This window comes from Enhydra lutris, unplaced genomic scaffold, assembly GCF_002288905.1.
Source record: "Enhydra lutris kenyoni isolate GAN:26980312 unplaced genomic scaffold, ASM228890v2 scaffoldscaffold21, whole genome shotgun sequence".
Classification (NCBI taxonomy): domain Eukaryota; kingdom Metazoa; phylum Chordata; class Mammalia; order Carnivora; family Mustelidae; genus Enhydra; species Enhydra lutris.
The window spans coordinates 48,983,798-49,002,036 of NW_019154105.1; the positions used below are offsets into that span (position 1 = coordinate 48,983,798).

An 18,239-nucleotide genomic window follows, 5' to 3' on the forward strand; every position below is an offset into this window, starting at 1 on the left:
CAGCTGGCAGGGGGGTAGGGGTGTTGTGGAACAAACCAGACCCCAGATGCAAGGGTCCTGCCCTGCACTGCCTGGCCTCACCCCCCCTCCCACCACACCCTGCACTGCCCATGTCACTGCCATGGACAGGTTAGAAAACTGCCCTCCACCTCAGTTTCCTCATCTGTGAATTAGGGATGGTGTCAGTAAGAGCACTTGCCTTGCAGGACCATGGTGGGCATCAGTGCATTACTCATGAGCGGAGGCTGGCACGGTGCATAGTGCCTCCTAAGCCCTCGAACACAGTCAGAAATCGTTGTTACCTGGGCTCAGATCATCGGTGTTGCCTCTGGGCTCCACCACCTACGAGTGTGTCTGAGACATAGCAAAGCCCTCTGAACTTACTTTCTTTTTTATAAAACAAGGATAGCAGTGCCTTGGTTGCAGAGCTCATCAGAGGATTTTAGGGGACCTTGCGGTCCTTCCCATGCTGTTCGTCCTCTGGGACAGACGTCTGCATAGGGAAACCTGGACAGGCTGCAGGTGGAGAAGGACGAAGGGGATGGACGTCCGCAGGTGCAGGAAAAGACCCTGGGATGATGAAGGCCTCAGACCTGGCCCCAGAAGGCCTGTAGCCCCAAGCACACGGGATTTTCACATACAGTCTTGCAGACCTGCAGGTTCCTAGAGCCAAGTCTGCTGACCCAGAGCCAACAGGCCCTGCCCGGCACCTCCACACAGTAGGGCAGGCGGATGGCTCTGTTTGAGCTCCTCCAGGGCCCTGTCCAGCCCTTGAGCCAGGTTCCCTCAAGCTCAAAGCAGTCCCCTCATGGCCTGCATGCTCTGCCACACAGCTGTTTCTGCAAGCAGCCCTACACCAAGGGCAGGAATCGGCCAGACGGCCACCCTAGACACAGCGTGGTTATCTGTTTCCAGCTCCTCTGGGGCAGTTGGCCTAGGACCTGGGAGCTGGCATGGCCTCAGACTGCTTAGGATCAAATCCCAGCCTCATCACCTAGCAAGTAAGTGAGTCGCTGACTCCCTCCAGGCCTCTGGAAGCACTGACATCTTCCCTTCTCTGCTGTTGTGCTCAGTCCTGTCCTCACCACTCACAGGCGACCTCTGGTCCACACCTTCCTACCTTCCCCACCATCGCGGCTGTCACCGCTCCAGGACTGTCATAGCCATCCTGAAACTCAGGCCCCTCCGTTCTTGACCCACCTGGCTCCAGTGAGTCCCTCATTCCCGGGGGAAGCCCCCAGCCCTGCAGTTGCCCTGCCGGAAACACATGGGCTCCATCAGTTCTGGAACAGTCACTGAAAATGGCCCTCTCTGGCCACCATATCTCCTTGTCCTCCCAATGCTGATTCCAGAATCCCACAATTCCCCACCCTCCAACCCACTGCCCCTGTCACGGGGTGACTACCTTCCCAACCCCCTTACCCTCTCTGTCTGGTCCTAATGGGTTGACAAAACCCCAACCTGGATTAAACTCAACACCCCAGCGGAGAAGAAGATCCCATGATCTGGATTCCCTTGAAATGGACAGGTCTCCTGGGCACCCTCGACATTCCCACCTCCCCAGCAAGCAGGGGGAAGCCACGGCTTAGGGCTGTAGGCTGAGATCTTGACACCTAAGTTCCCTGGGGAAATTGTATGGACCGCCCACCCGTGTCCCCACGCAGCCCCCATTAGGATGCAAGGGACATCGTGCTCCCTTCCAGTGCTGAGATCTCCCCTGGTCGCTGGGTCTCAAATGTTTGGGCTTCTTAAGGATTGCACTCTCACGCTTCCCCTTCTCTCTAGACATGGCCAGTCTCTCACCCTTCAGCACGTCACTGCTGTGGATGTCTAACTATGCCTCCGTGTCATCGGTCTTTTTTGAAACTTCCTGATGCCATACATGACCCCTCATACTCTTGCAGCAAAACTCTTTGTGCATTGCCCCTCTGGGTGGCCTCTGCTTCTCACCTCACCCCTGCTCCACACCCACTCGCACCCAGCTGCCGCCACCACCTCCGCCACACTGAGAAACCATGCCTGCTGTTGTCATGACTGATTTTTTTTTTTTAACTATAGGTCATCTTTTAAATACATCATTTCTTAAGCTTACAAAAACAGAGGCCTTAAAAATTATGTGGAGGCTGAAAACTAGGGATCCTGATTTGGAAATATGGGTGTCAGGTCACCAGTATTTGGTTGGAGGGCAGGCTCCCGGAAGATCGGTAATGGTCCCTTTCAGTGGGCGCAGCCTGGACCATCCATGGCAGTTTTTAAGGAGACGAATTAATCTGTCAATCAGTTTGCAAAGTTGGTGGTCCAACCTGTTTGTGAACAATTCAAAGCACTGTATTGTTGTTAAAATTTCAAGATAATTTATCTTTCATACCTCAAACTAGTGTCCACTTTGCTGTGTGTTAGGACGTATTTCTTGAGCACCTACTATGTGCTAGGCACTCTGGTAGGCACTGGGTATAGAGAGGTAAACAAAATGGGCATGATCTCTGTCACAGGGTTTATAATCTAATTTAGGCAATAAAATAAGCACCTGATTAGGACGTAAGTGCAAATTGTGACATCTGGCATGATGGGGAAGGGGAGGAGAGACTCTTGAAATCTCAGTGGGGTTTTTCTGAGAACGACATAGCCTGAGGAATTGAGTCAGGAGTAAGGGAAGGGCATTCCTGGCAAACGGCACGTCCCAAATCTCTGGGGCAGAAAGAATCCGGTTCCTCCAAGAAGGGGAAAGAAAACTAAGATGAGCCGCGAGATGATGCCAGGGAAGACTGCAGGGGCTGCTGAGCTTTGGGGACATGCTCGCAAGACTGAAGTTTGCTCCAGATGCAACCACCGCTGACTCAAGTGTTCAGACACACTAGCCAATCCTCGTCACTCCCTTCCTCCACTTCTGGGCAGCATTCGACAGGATTGAAGGCTCCCCTGACTGGGTTGCCATTAAAGACGTCACCTGGGTCTCCTCCTGCTTCTAGGGACCACTCTTCCCAAGTCTCCTCCGATGGCTCCTTCCCCAGCAGGGAGAGAATGGGTTCTACACCCCGTAAGACCCCACGGCCGTGGTCTTTGCCCCTTCCATGTCCACTCTGCGACTCAGAGATCTTGACTGTACAGCCTAAGACAGCAAACCGTACCATATATATTACATTTCATCCTTCATACCTCTTCCTGCAGTAGACAGGCAGGGCACAGTGGTGCAAAGTAAGTGGTGGAAGGGAAAACAGGAAAACGTGTTATCGTCGTGAGAACACTTCGCAGCATCTTTTGACATGCCGACAGTCACAGGTGCCAGTTCATAGTATCTGGTTGGGCTCCTAAATACCCAGTTCTACAAGGGCGCCGGATTCAGCTCAGGTCATGATCTTAGGGTCCCAGGATGGAGTCCCTCATCAGGCTCCCTGCTCAGCGGGAAATCTGCTTCTCGCTCTACTATCTGTAAAGTGGGAAAAAAATACAACTTAAAATAATAATGGTCATTCTGGAACAAGAATTAGGAATACAGAACTGAATAGAAACAGTTCCTAAAGTTTTCCAGCCTGGTTGGGGGAATATGGGAACACTGGCAATTGGAAGGGGAGGAGGCACGAATTACACACCTGTCTCCCTGCTTTAACATTGAAAGTATCTATGCAGCTGGTGCCACACGTCAGGCAGTCACGTCCGCAGGGTGGGCTGGTCATCTGGATGGCAGTAACCACACAGTCCACTTAGCATCTGGGGTACTGTGTGTTCAGTCTGACTACACACCCCAGAGCGAGGCCATTTATGAGTCATAATCGTCTATTAGCTGGCCTGCCTGGCATCTCGGCACTCAGACCCACTCGGCATCTACCATTCCGTGGAACGTGAGCTTAGGGTTGAAATGTGGCCTTCTGGGATTGGGTTCTACATGCTGTGGTGCACAGACTCAGGATAATTGGGCTCACCATCGTTTAAACAGATTTACAGAACTGTGAGCATGTTGCATGTAAAATTAATCACATCAGGGTTATTTGTAGGGAAAAAAATATGTTTCCAATGCATCTAAGGGAGCAGCTTCTAATTAAAAAATTATAAACATCTAATTATTAAAAAATAGCTTCTGTAGACTACTAAGGTTCTCAACTTTAGTGGGCATAAGATCAGATCAGTTGGTTAAAAATGCAGGCCAGGGCCCTACCTCCACATTCTGAGTGGTCTTGGGTGGCACCTATAAATTTGCATTGTTAATCACGGGCCCAGGAAATTTTGATGTGATAGGTGTGTGCTCCATGTAAGATCCTGCTCCAGTGACCCCAGAAAGTGAAAAACATTATCTATATATTAATAATTCATTTACTTAAAACCAACCCTTTAATAAGTGAGAATTTCTAAACTGAATATTCCTAAGAGTTCACGTACTATTGCCTGCTCTAAAATAATCCTTATTCTCATACTGTTAAGGTTTTTGTGACCTTGACTTGGTATAATCCTAAGTACCATCTCCCTCTACTCAGAACTAAAAATGGTATGTTGGACATTCAGATGCATATTCTAATAAATGCAATCAGTCTACAGTAACTGTCACAAATGCCAAGAGGTGCCAAAGAAACTGATTTGCCCTGGAGAATTCATGCAACCCATGATTTCAATTATAGCATTTTCTACAAGTATTTAGCACGTCTGCTTGCTGGATTTCCTCAAGAACTGCAAGTATTTAGATTAACTCAGACATCTGTATCTGTACCTATTATCTAAGAGACATTCCCTAGTTATGGGGTCATAAACCCAAGGTTATTCTATAATGAATAGTTTTCTTCACATTTATATTCAAATGCTCTGAATAAAGAAGAGAAAATGTTTTAGCATTTTGCTAAGTGTAAAATTTTTTTTTTGGAAAAAAGTCAAGAAGAAAATGGAAAAAAAAAAAACCTACAAAGCCAGAGCTTTAGCAAGACTATTATCATAGTCCCATTAAGTCAGGCACCAAAAAAAAAAAAAAAAAAAAAAAAAAAAAAAGGGGGGGGGGGGGCAGGGCGCTATTTGAATTCCTAAAATATCAAAACATTTTATCCTGGAAAAGAGCAGCACAGAATTTTAATAAATGCTGATCTTTATCAGGTGTCTCCTATGGGCCAACCACAATGCTCTACGACACCCATTTAGTCCTCAGACAGTGAGATAGGTAATCGATAATCCCCACTGACCCCTGAAGGTCAGGGACCAGGATCCCACATGTCCCATTTTTCTTGTCATTAACTCAATTCAAAACTCAAATTCAGCATCTGCCAAATAAACTAGAAATGATAGTCTACAATGCTCAAATTCTTTCTAAATATTAAAAGTAAAGTTTCTAATGGTGTGGAAATCATAGCCTCTATCTAAAAATATAATGATAAAACATGATCTGCACTACAATTATTAAAACTTAAGAAGGAATTCAGGTATCAGCTCAAATTTTCTGCTTTGGTGTAACACAAAGCCAGTTCCTAAATTATTTATGATAATCATTAAAATCATTAATGGAAAAGCACTCCTCCTGAAATTAGGAATGATTCACAATTATTTAACTTGATGATAAGGGATAGTTAGTACATCGGTGGAACTAGTACTGATGCCTGGTTTGAGATGAAGGCGATTGGTTTCAATTCACCCCTAGCCTGGAACTGCAGAAAGCAAACGTGTACATATCAAAAAATCTTTATAAATTTCATGCTGAAGTCACATGGGCCAGATTACCGTCTGATGAACTGGTGGCTCATTGTGAAATTGTAATTCATTCTAACAAGCTATAATGTCACCTGAGAGATTACCTTTCTTGCTCACAAAAGCTCATTCAAGACATCTGCACTATGCCATGAAACCAGGTGACCAACCACCACGAAGTACTGATGTAAACCATATATTAAGCAAGTTAGAGGCCTGCTATGTGCCAGGCCACACATGGACAGAGCTGGGCTCCTGAAGATCATAGTTCTCATCGCCAAACTCATGCACACAATAGTGGCTTCTCTTCAGTTTTCCCTTTGAAACCAACACAGATCAGACCAACTGAGGTACCTGGAGTATCTAAAGCATGACGTACCTAAATTCCAAGTGCACCGGGTGTTATGAAAGAAACAGACAATGACACAGAATCCGGCAGTTAGCCACTCACGTGGTTATAGTGCATTTTCCTGCCTGAAAACACTGAAAGCTTTAAAAAGTGATGCTTTCATTCATCAATGAACTGATACTAGAATTCATATATAAAACGGAAACTCTTTGAAAGTCTCAGGAGAACACTACTCAACTTTAGGAATGAGCACCAGGAAATCAATAGGAGCTCATGTGCACTAATGCTACATTAGGCTTAGTTGATCCACATTTCTTGTGTTTATAAGACGTTGCACACAAAGCCACCATGTGTCCTTGGCCAATTCTAAACAGAGGAGAAAGACACATCTAAACGCTGCCAATTCAAAGTATTCAGAGCTCACATCCAGTAACAAAATGAGAAGATAATTACGTAGGTGTCAAGCAGTGTTTTTGCTGTTTAGATGATAAAGACAGTACCCATCTTTTGGCTTATTTAGCATTACAGTAAAGCAGTATAATTTTGAAAATATAATTTTGAAAGCATTCTGGAGACCGAGAATCAACTAGAAGGGGGAAGACGGAAAAGGAATAAGTATCTATGTTTTCAAAATACTAAAGGCATCAAAAATTCTAATGATGAATGACTACTTAAATGTAATTTCTTCTTGATATAGGAATGATTCCTGATACCTATCTTTTAACAGAAAAGACTGAAATTTTCTTCACATTCAATTTATGTTTTCTTTAAACATGAGTTCTGCACACAGTATTAAAAAGAAATCTCACCAAAAAGAAAGTCTATCATAGTGACTCTACTACTAAGAGAAGCTGAAGCAGAATAAGGAAAAATAAAATGTATGGTTTATTTCTTTGTTATACAAAGAAAATGAAAAGTGATCCAAAACATCTTTACCCATCTCCCATGTCCTTCCTGACATAATGAGGACACACAAAATCAGGGCAAGCTAGATTAGGAGTCCAGCTCAGGGTCAAGTTTTTCCACTTTGATGACTATCTCCGGAGCAGACGCGGCAGCACTGGCCTGCTGGTTCTCAACCTCTGACTCCGACAACACTTCTTCCTTTATCTTCACGGGCTTATTACTGGCTTCCTCCTCTTCATCAGAAGATTCATCAAGCTCCCATTCATCATCTATGTCCATTTCAAATACTCTTACGTGACGGAGATTTGAGCTTAACTGGAGAAGAAAAGATCAAATAAAGAATCTTTAAATTAATGGCTGAACTAATAAATAATATATAAGAAATCAAAATTTTGAAAAATGGTTTTGTATGAAAGTTATTTTCCATCGATTTACAACAAAATCACTAAACTTAGCCTCATTTGCTATAAAAGGATCTCTATATACAATAGTGACAATTTTCCTAATATTTGAAATCAAGGGGTGCCTGGTGGCTCAGTCGCAAAGGCATGAGATACCTGATCCCAGGGTCATGAGTTTGAGCCCCAGGCTGGGTGTCAAGACTACTTTAAAAAATAAATAAATAATTAATTAACATCTAGAATTGTATTACTCAGTCAACTTTCTCAGAGCAAGAAAGCTACATAGCTAAGACCACAACATGTTCATAATCAATAAAAGTAATACACCATGAAATGTTTACACTTTCTGAAAGGACCTTATAGATCCAAAGTCACTTCCTCCCATTACTCTGTAAGTAAACAATCTGTAAATACTTACCACACAGGACACTTTGCGAAAACCATTCCCAGCAACATACTGTGCTTTCATACTTTCCAGTAATCGCCAATGCTTTTCAAAATGCATGGTACGTGTGGGAATAGCACTGCACTGTTCATCTAGCCTGGAGAAGGGAAAATGCAACCCCAAAATGAAAAGGCAATCTTCTCTCTGGTTTACAAGGAGGTAATATGAGGATCTACTATGGGTTTGATTTCTACCAACATTCCAAGTTCCAAAATAATTCTATCAGCCACTGTATAAAAGGCATTTTCCTATATCCTAGGAAAATACTGCAATTCCAAATAGCTAAAATGGCATCTTACTAAGGTTTCTGATTCCTGCTCAAGGAAAGCAAACAGACAAATTTTTTAATTAGAGAAGGGACCTACTCACTTAAATCTAAGAAAACTAAAGCCATCTCTAGAATTGGCTGTGTACCCTCCACTGGCTACTGAAGTCCTGATTCTGGGAGGAAACCAATAGAAGCAAATCTAAAATAACTAATTCTGTTATTAACTGGGGTTCAAGCTACCCTTAAAAATAGTACAGAAGTCCCATTCGCTACTCCAAATAATTCCCCACCTTATTTCACCTAATACTCTTGATTTATTAGCAAAGCAAAAGGGCAGGAGAGCTGTTGTAGCCAGTATTTAAAAAAAAAAAAATAGTACTTCTGTCCAGTTGATTTTCCTACTATTCCTTGTAAGCACTGCCTAGCATACCTAAGGAACCACAATGTACAATACACATTCAAAAGCATAGAACTATTTCGTCAGCAAGAGTTTCTTACTGATGAGTTAGTTACCTTGTGGAGTAAGCCCCCGTGAACTGATACTCTGAGGCATCCTCGCTGTTATACACTGAAGATAATGGCAACTGGACCAGAAGTCTATCTCTCCCTTCGCGCCCCACGGTGTCTTTCAGAACTACTGTTACAGTCTCATCATCATAGAACTGTGCATCTAAGCAGCTGTAGGCGCTAGAAGTGAATGACGTTCTGTTACATCATAGATGATTGGGACAACTGAGAAAGTATTATGGTACCATGCAAAAATTTAACACAACAAAAACCAAGTGACATTCTATACTCATACACTGAAAATACATTATCAGTTTGCATTAAAATCAGTTACCAATTGCAGTGATTATTCACAAACAGAAGTAGGCCCTAAAAAACAGGTCACCATGAAAAAAGAAAAATCTGGGAGGGTGAGGTTGGTTCACAGTTTCAGAAAACTCCTGATACCAATAGTCAGGCCTTAAGGCTGTGGAAATTCCAGGAATGGCACCTTGTAGATATACTGGCTAAACAAACTGGGCTAACTAGACTGAGAAGTAAAAACAAGATTGAAGGAGGAAAAGTCACAACAACTTTAAAGACATTATCATAAAAAACTCCTTTTATGTAAGGAAAAGAGAGTGAGAAAAGGTTTGGCCTGTGAGGCGTGTCCACTCCACAGCCTCAGGGATGACTTTGCTACTGTTACCCTTTTATATTCTAAGAACATCCCAGAGCAGTGACAATGAGGCCACCACACGTTACTATTGTTGTAACAACAACTTCAGTCACAGGCCCCCTGGAACCATCTTGCTTTCTCAACAGACAGGGAGCTCGGAAGTATTACTCACAGGAAACCACAGTTATGTAAGTTCCTGAAGGGCAGTAAGATTCTATTCAATTGTTAAGTCAATCGAAGTAGAAGCTATGTAAGCAATCCTGTGCACTCTGCTGCAAGCTACAAAGGACTCCTAAGCGTAACATAATCACTGTACCTGAGTCTGACCATATTTCTATAATTAAACATATGCACATATCATTTGTATATGTATATAATCTCATCCAAACAAGATTCAAGATTTACCTTCGTCTCACTTTTTCAGTTGTGGCATACGTGAAGCTCCCAAATTTAATAGCAATTAGTCCATTACTTACAGATCTTGAAGAAAGAAGGGGGGAGAAAAAAGACTGTGGAACAACTTGGATAGCCAATAATCTAAATGCTTGAAAGAACATGATTGTCAGTGTTAGTATATTTACCTAAACAGCCAAGTCCCAGACCCAAAATACCATTATGCTCACTCTGCAAAACCAACAATTAATTTAAACCCCTAGATAGACAAACCTACATCAAATTGCAACTTGTTTAAATCTTAGTCACTGATACCTTATAAAATTAAGGACAATTGGGAACAACCAAATTATTTTTTCTTCGGCCCATCTCGGGTCTCAAAACATCTCCTTCAAATTCAGATTAAAACCATCTACGATATTAATGATATTCTGTACGTGATTTATTTTTTAGAACTTTTACTTCAGATTCTCAAAAGAAGTCTCTACAGGCAGGCCTCTTGTTTAATGAAAGGCATACCTAACCCGAGGCTAAAATCCTTTCCATAAGGAACCTAAGCCACAGTTCCGAATGCTTCAAGTTCATGAGATATAATCCAGAGTGTTCGGCTGTTGTATTTTTCTTAATGCTAAAGAAATCCTACAAGTCACAACTACACCTGTACAAAATTAATAATCTAGAATCAAAAGGGATCATGAAGCTTGTGATTTGGCATTATCATCTTAATGATGTGAAATATAAGACTAAGAACAGTGCACCGGCAAGCCTAAACTCATAAGGTAGCTTAACTGAACCCCAAAATATAAGGGAGGGAAGCTGTACATTTATTACTAAAAATAATAAAATCTCACTCTCTATCTCAACTTTAGATTAATACTTACTGGGAAATATCAGTATGTCTCCTTAAAATGCACATTTTATAAAGTGAATCTTCTAAAATAGTAAAAAGAAGATAATGTAGATTTGAGGTTTTATTATTCCACCTGAGGAAAAACATTTAATGTCAAAACATGGTATTTAGCTATCACATCAGAGAACAAAACTGTATTGCTCGTATGAGACAAGAAGAAACACACACTTACAGAAAAGGAAATTTGAATAATCTGCGTGTACAGTCCTGACTAAAACAAAAGAAAAAAAGGTAAGAAAAAATTAAATTGGCCATTAAATTTTACCACCCAAAAAGTAAATAGAATTACCTTCTAGCATCCCTGTATAATGGAATACAGATTGCTTGATTCATCGATTTTCCAATGACATCCTAAATAAAATAGATTTTTAAAAGTACAATCAAAGCATTTACATACACACAAGTACTCTACAGAAAGTACCTGATCTTCACTATTCAAGTCTAGTAAAAAACCATCTAGATCACCAAGCTTTCACACAAGAAACTTCAATGACAGTTCTAACAGCAAGGAAAAGAGACTGAAGAAATTCTGAAAAGTACACCAGAAAGAAGTATGCATAGAAGACTAAGAACACCCAGCCCATCCCCTTCTCTCATGGCATCTCACGGCATCTTACTTCCCTCCTGCAGCAGTAAGCTAGACACATGATAGCTCTCTAGCCGAGACTGTGTATAAGAAGTTTGTTCTAGGAACAAATAAAATAATAAGGATACCAACACTCCTAATAACCTTGTTATCTGTTTACTTCTTAGTTTATGTAAGAAACTAACAGTAAGAGGAAATGTTAGGGTGAACCCAGTGAACCTGCCATTTTTGTTAGCCAGAGGGTGAACAGCATTTCACACGGCTCGCCTTAGTAACTCTGACCATTTACATAAGCGAACCCCATACTGTGGATACTCTCACTCCTCCACAAAGGCATGCATTGCTTTTTCAAACTTACTGCTGGTTTTTGCAAGCACAGATCAATAATGTTCTCCATCCGCCTTTTCACAAAATGCAATGATTTTCGGGGATAATAAGGAAACAGCAAAGGACTTTCTGGTTTCAAACAAGAAGAGAAACAAAAACAAAATCACAAAGTTAGAGTAAACCAAGCGATTAGGAGAAAATAATCTGTCAGAGGCAGCCCGTACGGCTCATCTGACAGTGGCAATCTCCCTGGCTGCGTCATTAGCCCCTCACACAACCTCACCACCAATGACCGTGGCCTCCTGCCTTTTCTTCACCATCCCCTGCTGCCGGCCCACTAAAACCTGCCGCACCCACTGCAGGCTGAGGCCTAGCAGCTCCGTACTCTTCATTCTATTTTCCCCTACCCAAATCTGACAGTTTGCTTCTGCTGGGTATAAGAAGGAAGGGGTGATCTGGGAACCACAAGACACAATAAAATAGAGTTCATTCTCTACTCTTTGCCACAATGGGCTGACAACAGCAGTCCAGTATTGTTTTCGAAAAGTATAATACTGAAAACAGAAACAAGACACAAGAAACTAGTGCTGTGTAAATAAGCACTTTACTTTGCAAAAGGCTACTTTACCAAGTAGCGAGTAATACATAATTAAGCGCTCAGGGGTAGCAACTATACGACATTCCATCCTGTTACTTCTATTGCTTACAACAGCTGGACAAAGTAAGCATCGCACTCTCCAAATTACAGATTTAAAAAATGAGGCCCAGGAGGTTTGGGCAATCTGCCTGGGGTGAAAATGATAATGAATTCACACCTCTGAATCCAACCCTCGGACTCCCAGGCCCACCCTCTTCTCCTGAGCTCTTTAGGCTTCCCTCACTCCCAGCATCTCATGTCCCAGCTATGCTGGACAAAGTGAGTTTTAATTGGGTTAACATTTTAAGCTTCCCACAGGTGAGAGATGCTGTGGGAGCAGAGAAAGGTATCAGATCTTTGTCCCTGGTTCCTGGCACAGAGCATCTAAAACCCTCAGAATTTCCTGAGTGATAAGGGTGATAGGAACATCTTTTGGTGTAACAATGCGACTGTGGGTAGATCCCTAGATAGTTTCAGAATGAGGACTGGTCACCAGAGAGACTAAGCCCTGATAGAAGCCTGGACTTTCCAGCCTTCATCCCCCAACTACCAGGGTGGGGAGAGGAGCTGGACTTGAGTCCAATCACCAGTCATCAATCATTTAATCAATCCCACCCGCATAATGAAAACCCCATAAAGAACCCCTGAACAGAGGGCTTCTGGGTGCTGGGTGACACACCCAGAGCAAGCATGGGGGCTCTGAGCCCTTCCCCCCACACCCTGCCTCTGCAGCTCTTCCACTTGGCTGTTCTGACTTGTGTCTTTATTATAAAGCAGTAAACCTAAGTGAAGTGTTTGGTTTTGTGGGCCATTTTAGCAAATAACCAACCTGAAAGGGGGAGGGAGCGAGGGTGGGAACAGAAATGTAGGCCATCCGGGGACCTAATCCTCAGGACTGAAGAAGCCACAGAGGCGGTCCGGTGGGACTGAGCCATGGAAGCTGTGGAGTCTGGGTAGTCAGCATCAGAAATGAATCACAGGACACACAGTTGGTATCAGAATTGGTCTCAGGAGGAAAACCCTCTCATTTTAGTGTCAGAAGTGTTCTGAGTAACCACAGCTCACGTGACAGCACCCCTACTGCTCAGGAGCCATGAACTGGGCACCCAGCGCTCCACCTGCATTTACAGAATCCTCACAATGGTGTTTTGAGGGAGGCACCACTACCGCCCTCATTTTACTGATGAGAAAACGGGCACAGACAGGTTAGACAGTCTGCCCTCAGTCACATCACGAGAAGTTGCAGAGCAGATTCCAACCCCCGAAGCCCAGAGCAGCGACTTTCACCCATCCTACAGCCCCAGCACTCCCTCATGTACCCTGAGAAAGTACATGTAGCAAATATTTAGCACATAATTTTTGCAAAGTGCTAGAAAGAAGTTTCACGAAAGTTTTCTTAACAGTTCCATAACGATGCGGCGTCTGGGTGACACAGTCAGTTGGGCATCCAAGTCTTGGTTCTGGCTCAGGTCTTGAGCTTAGTGTCATGGGACTGAGCTCTGTGTTGGGCTTCACGGTCAGCCCCGAGTCTGTTTGGGATTCTCTCTCCCTTTTGCTCCGTCCCTCCCCACCACACACTCTCTTTCTAATAAATAAATCTTACAAAAAAGGACAAAAACCAGACACAGTTCCATAATGAGAGTATTTCTTCACACTAGACTAAGAAACGATAATTAATGAACTCAAGCAAAACCTTGAGATGAAGTTAATAATACGAAGTGTTATCTTGGTTAAACATCATGCTCCTAGCTAAGATTAGGCCTTCCTGTTCAGCCACAGATGTGAGGAAAAAGAGGGTAGGGCCCATTTTTAGCCCACCCAAGTTCCTGGGACCAGTATTAACCCACTCTCAGACAGGGCGCTGGTGCCACCACTCCTGGCACACTGCCATGAGCCCTCCTTAGGCTGGAGATGCATCCTGATTAAACAGCAATGAGCTGAGTCAGCTGTACCTTTATTCTCCCTCCTTTCAATAACTAACTGAATCAATAGATCTCGAGAAATACAAAACGTCCTGCTCTGAAAAAGAACTAACTGAATCAATAACTAACTGAACTAACTACCTGAATCAATAGAGAAATAAAGAAATAGAGAAATAAAAAATGTCCTGCTCTGAAAAAGAATTTGAACTTCTAGGGTTAAAATAAAAGGGCAACAAGCCAAGTTTTGGGCTTCAGAGAATTCTCTCCTTCTCCCATCCAACCTCATTCATTCAGATAAACAGAAACCAGAGAGAGTGGCAGAGGTCACCACTGAGTTGAGTTAAAAACTCGGGCTTTGAGGTCAGCAGACACCTAGCTTCATCACGTACCAGCTTATGTGATTTGGGCCTTCTCTGATCTTCAGCTTCGTTATTAAGAAATGGGGATAACAGGTGCCTAGGTTCCTGGGGGCATGAAGGAAAGAACTACATGCTGGGGGCTATTACCCTAATGACCTAAGAAAGTGACAGGCTGTGATCAAATTACTCTGTGAGGCAAGCAAAGAAATACTGCTTCCAAAATATCTGCATCTAAAATAGTGAAGTTCTGATATATTTAGTGGTTGCTATTTTGTGTTGCATCCTGAATAATGTTGGATCATTTTACTATACCAACATTTCAAGATCCTAGAGAATGAAAAGCACAAGTACACAAAAAAACCCTAAAATCTCAGGAGAATAGTTAAGCATCACTATGCTTTTAGGAGTTCACAAACGGGAATCAGCAAAAGACTTCTCTCACTAGCAAGCTGTGTAATTTTCTTCCTAATATCCTATTTTTTTCATAGGGTACAAAACAGACAAGAGGATCTGAGAATAAACAATCTTACCCTATCACAGTTAATTTCAGACTGTTTTCTATCACAGTAAAGTCATATACTATTTATTTTGCTGTTTCTCTAATCAAAAACAATAGGCACAAATGATCTAAAGACCTGAAATAAATATTCAGTAATTGTCCAGCAACACTCCTAGTTAATATACTGGTCTCAAAGCAAGTATAAACATGGCCCAAATCCACAAAGTTCATTAAATACCTTTAAGGTGGTTGCTATTTTGAAGAAAATCATACCACTGGTTTCCTTCTGTGTTAGGCGGTGACACGAGATCATCATCTTCATCTTTCAAGTACTAGAATTAATACCAAATCAAAATTTTAAATGTCATAAACAAAGGAGGAGGCTTCAAAGACTTATCGTTAGCATTATTCTATTTTAAAAGTGATTGTTTTACTGACAAGTGCTCTGAAATTGCACGGCTATTATTCCAAGTGAAGTGACCAAAATTCACTAAATGCCGAGCCACTTGGCAAGCTGCAAACTTCTGGAAGATCAGAATGCTATGGATGCAGAGACCACACACAGAGTTTAAATTTTGTGTTCCATTTTCATGAAGGACACTTTAATCTTATGTGTGTGTGTGTGTGTGTGTGTGAGAGAGAGAGAGATATCGCGCATGCGCACCTATGTTATAAATTAATTTTAAAAGTATCAACTTGTCAATCTACTCTCGGACAGCAGTCCTCAAAGTGTGGTCGACAGACCCCCTGGAGCCCTAAAGATGCTTCAAGGATCCATGCGGTCAATACTATTTTTATTTATCTTTTTTATTTTTATTTTTTTTAGTATTTCTAGATTTCATTACACTATTTTTATAATGTCAAAATGTTATTTGCCCTTTCAACTCTGTTGACATCTGCACTAAGGGTCAAAAGCACAGGTGGGGAAAACTGACGCTGGGAGGCAAGGTGGTGGTCTTAAGCCACACTAGTGGGCACTGTATTCCTTTTTGTTACATACTGACAGTTTCACTTATTTAATGAAGCTATTAAAATAATTAATTTTATTAAATCTCAACCCTGGAGTACAAATCTTTTTACTGTTCTCTGTCACAAAGTTGGGAAGTAAACATAAAGCACTTTGGCCAATACCAAAGTACAATGGTGACCATGAGGAAAAACATTTAAGAAATTGCTGTAGTTGTGGGGTAAGCCAGGCAATTTGTTGCTGTTAATGGAATTCCATTTTTATTTGAAAGAATGACTGGCAGATAAGCTATGATTATTCGTACGTGGGTATTTGGTAGATATTTTCTTGAAAATAAAGCAAACCTGTCACTTTAAGCAAAACAACTGACAGTATTTGCTGCCAATGATAAAATTTAAACATTCAAGCAAAAATTAAAATTTTGGAAAATCTGTATCTACTACTGTGTACTTGACAGCCATGGTACTTAAAGATTTTCTGATGATATTGGTGCAGATATTCATAAATCTGACTTTTGGATACTGCATACGGAAAGATGTCAGCATTCAGAAGATCTGCATAACTCAGTGAGCCAGTATTTTCCAAATGACCAATACATAATACTACAAAATCATGCACAGGTAAAAGATCCATTCAAAGCATAAGACTGATGAATGGATTTTAATGTATCAGAGTATGAAAAGTTCACTGATGCAATTTTAGATTCCATATTAAAGGTAACCTTTAAGATACTATCTCTTATCAAGATTTGGTATAATATCAAAAAACATCCACAATTATCTGAAACAGCCATTACAATACTTCTCCCTTTCTAAAACCTATGTGAGGCCAGATTTTCTTTACATACATTAAACATAAAAACCCAACACAGGAGACGAAGCAGCAGCTATGAGAAGCTGTCTTCTGTTAAGGCAGACAGCAGAGATTTGCAAAACTACAAAACAATGTCACTCTTCACTAAACTGTTTTAAAAAAATATAGTCATTTTTATTATAAATATTTATGTAACATGTAACAGTTACGTGGAATTGCTGTTACTTTTAAATAATTTTGTATTCTGTTATATTTCTAATGCCTACTAATATCTCCCATTGATAAAGAGCAAAACTCTTCAGAGTCTTCAGTAGTTATTAAGAATATAAACGAGTTCTGAGACCAAAAGTTTAAAAACCGCTCCTTTTTGGTTACTTTACTAAAAGAAAAGGGCTGCTGTGTAAGCTAGCACTGTATTATTTTCCAGAAACTTTGGATAATAAAGACTAACACTGCTAAAGTTTTAGCATTAGTTTTAATAATTTCTAAAAAAAAGTAATATCCACTTTCAATCAAATGCCCATACCTGACCAACTTTTTCAACATTGAAGTATTTTCCTTTTCGATTATAAAGGTCTGGAGCCTAGAAAGAATAAGCATAGTTTAGCTCTTAACTCACAGAAGAGAAAGAAAAAAAAATTCTTAAGCTTAATGAAAACGTTTATTTTTTAAGAGAGCTGTTAGTGGCAGTTATCTTTTTCTTCTAGGGATTGTATGACACACATCCAAACAAAAGTTGGATTTATAAAGGCTCTAAAATAAGTATTGCCATTAATTAGTTCAATAGTTTAAAAAGCACAGCTGCTAAAAATGTCAATTAAATTGGATTAAATGTGATTACTTCTCACCATTACCCAGGTTTATGGCAACTGTTTAACTCTTTCAAAAAAAAAAAAAAAAACCAGCATTATAGAAGTAACACTTCCGTACCTCATTGAAATGTTCAGTAAGAAATTCAGCAACAAATGTGATATCTTTCTGAGTCATCTATCAAAATCAGAAAGGAACAAAAGGAAAAACAAGTCAAGGAAAAAGAAAGCTTCCCCAAAGATCTTATATTATGTAATAATAAATGTGACTTTTTTTTTTTACTATCTACTAAAAGCCATGATACAAAGAGGCAAAGTTCCTTCAAAGAAACATCAATAGAAATCCAAAAGATTATGCAACTGTGAAAATATGAAATCTTGAAGCTCTGACAAGCATGTAATTAAACATTTTATACCCCTTTTTCCAATCAGCTAATCCAAGAGCTACAGAATTCCTTATGGCCTGAAGTTGTTCATTATTTTAGGTCTTGTGCTAATAAGACTGTGTATAGGGTCCCTGCTCTGGAAGAAGAGCCTACGTCCAGAGAAGTCACCTTGACTTGAGTGAGCACCTACAACTCAACAGTGGTGCTTGCTTGGTGGTTGGCCTGCTTCTTGCAGTGACCCTGCATTCACCCCCGCCCCCCGAGTTGTTCAGCCCTCACAGAATTATACCCGGGGATTACACCCAGGGGTCTCCCCCTATAACAGACGCATTTTACTTCCCCAAACAACAGTGGTCTCAGCGAAACAGCTAATGTGAACCTCGCTGGTTTGTGAGGCCAGTCAGCCACAGCACAAAAGATCTGCTTTCTGTAAGAGTCT

The 18,239-nt window shown here is 41.3% G+C and overlaps 1 protein-coding gene across 4 annotated transcripts in view; it reads right to left on the reverse strand.

The window, feature by feature from the left end:
* Positions 1 to 3,395: 3,395 nt before the first annotated feature.
* LOC111148974 (anaphase promoting complex subunit 4) overlaps positions 3,396 to 18,239 on the reverse strand; it is a 40,190-nt gene continuing 25,346 nt past the window's right edge. For 2 of the 4 annotated variants that reach the window (XM_022505834.1, XM_022505833.1), the window contains exons 20-30: positions 17,536 to 17,592; positions 17,132 to 17,188; positions 15,064 to 15,157; positions 11,440 to 11,537; positions 10,785 to 10,846; positions 10,668 to 10,706; positions 10,467 to 10,568; positions 9,598 to 9,672; positions 8,541 to 8,714; positions 7,733 to 7,856; positions 6,870 to 7,228 (exon numbers count right to left, since the gene is read on the reverse strand). In XM_022505834.1, the coding sequence (XP_022361542.1) occupies positions 7,001 to 7,228; positions 7,733 to 7,856; positions 8,541 to 8,714; positions 9,598 to 9,672; positions 10,467 to 10,568; positions 10,668 to 10,706; positions 10,785 to 10,846; positions 11,440 to 11,537; positions 15,064 to 15,157; positions 17,132 to 17,188; positions 17,536 to 17,592 (1,110 nt within the window). In that variant the 3' untranslated portion in view covers positions 6,870 to 7,000. Of the gene's footprint in view, positions 3,428 to 6,867; positions 7,229 to 7,732; positions 7,857 to 8,540; positions 8,715 to 9,597; positions 9,673 to 10,466; positions 10,569 to 10,667; positions 10,707 to 10,784; positions 10,847 to 11,439; positions 11,538 to 15,063; positions 15,158 to 17,131; positions 17,189 to 17,535; positions 17,593 to 18,239 lie in introns of those variants that run through there. The other 2 variants (XR_002640727.1, XM_022505835.1) reach the window with 2 other exon arrangements.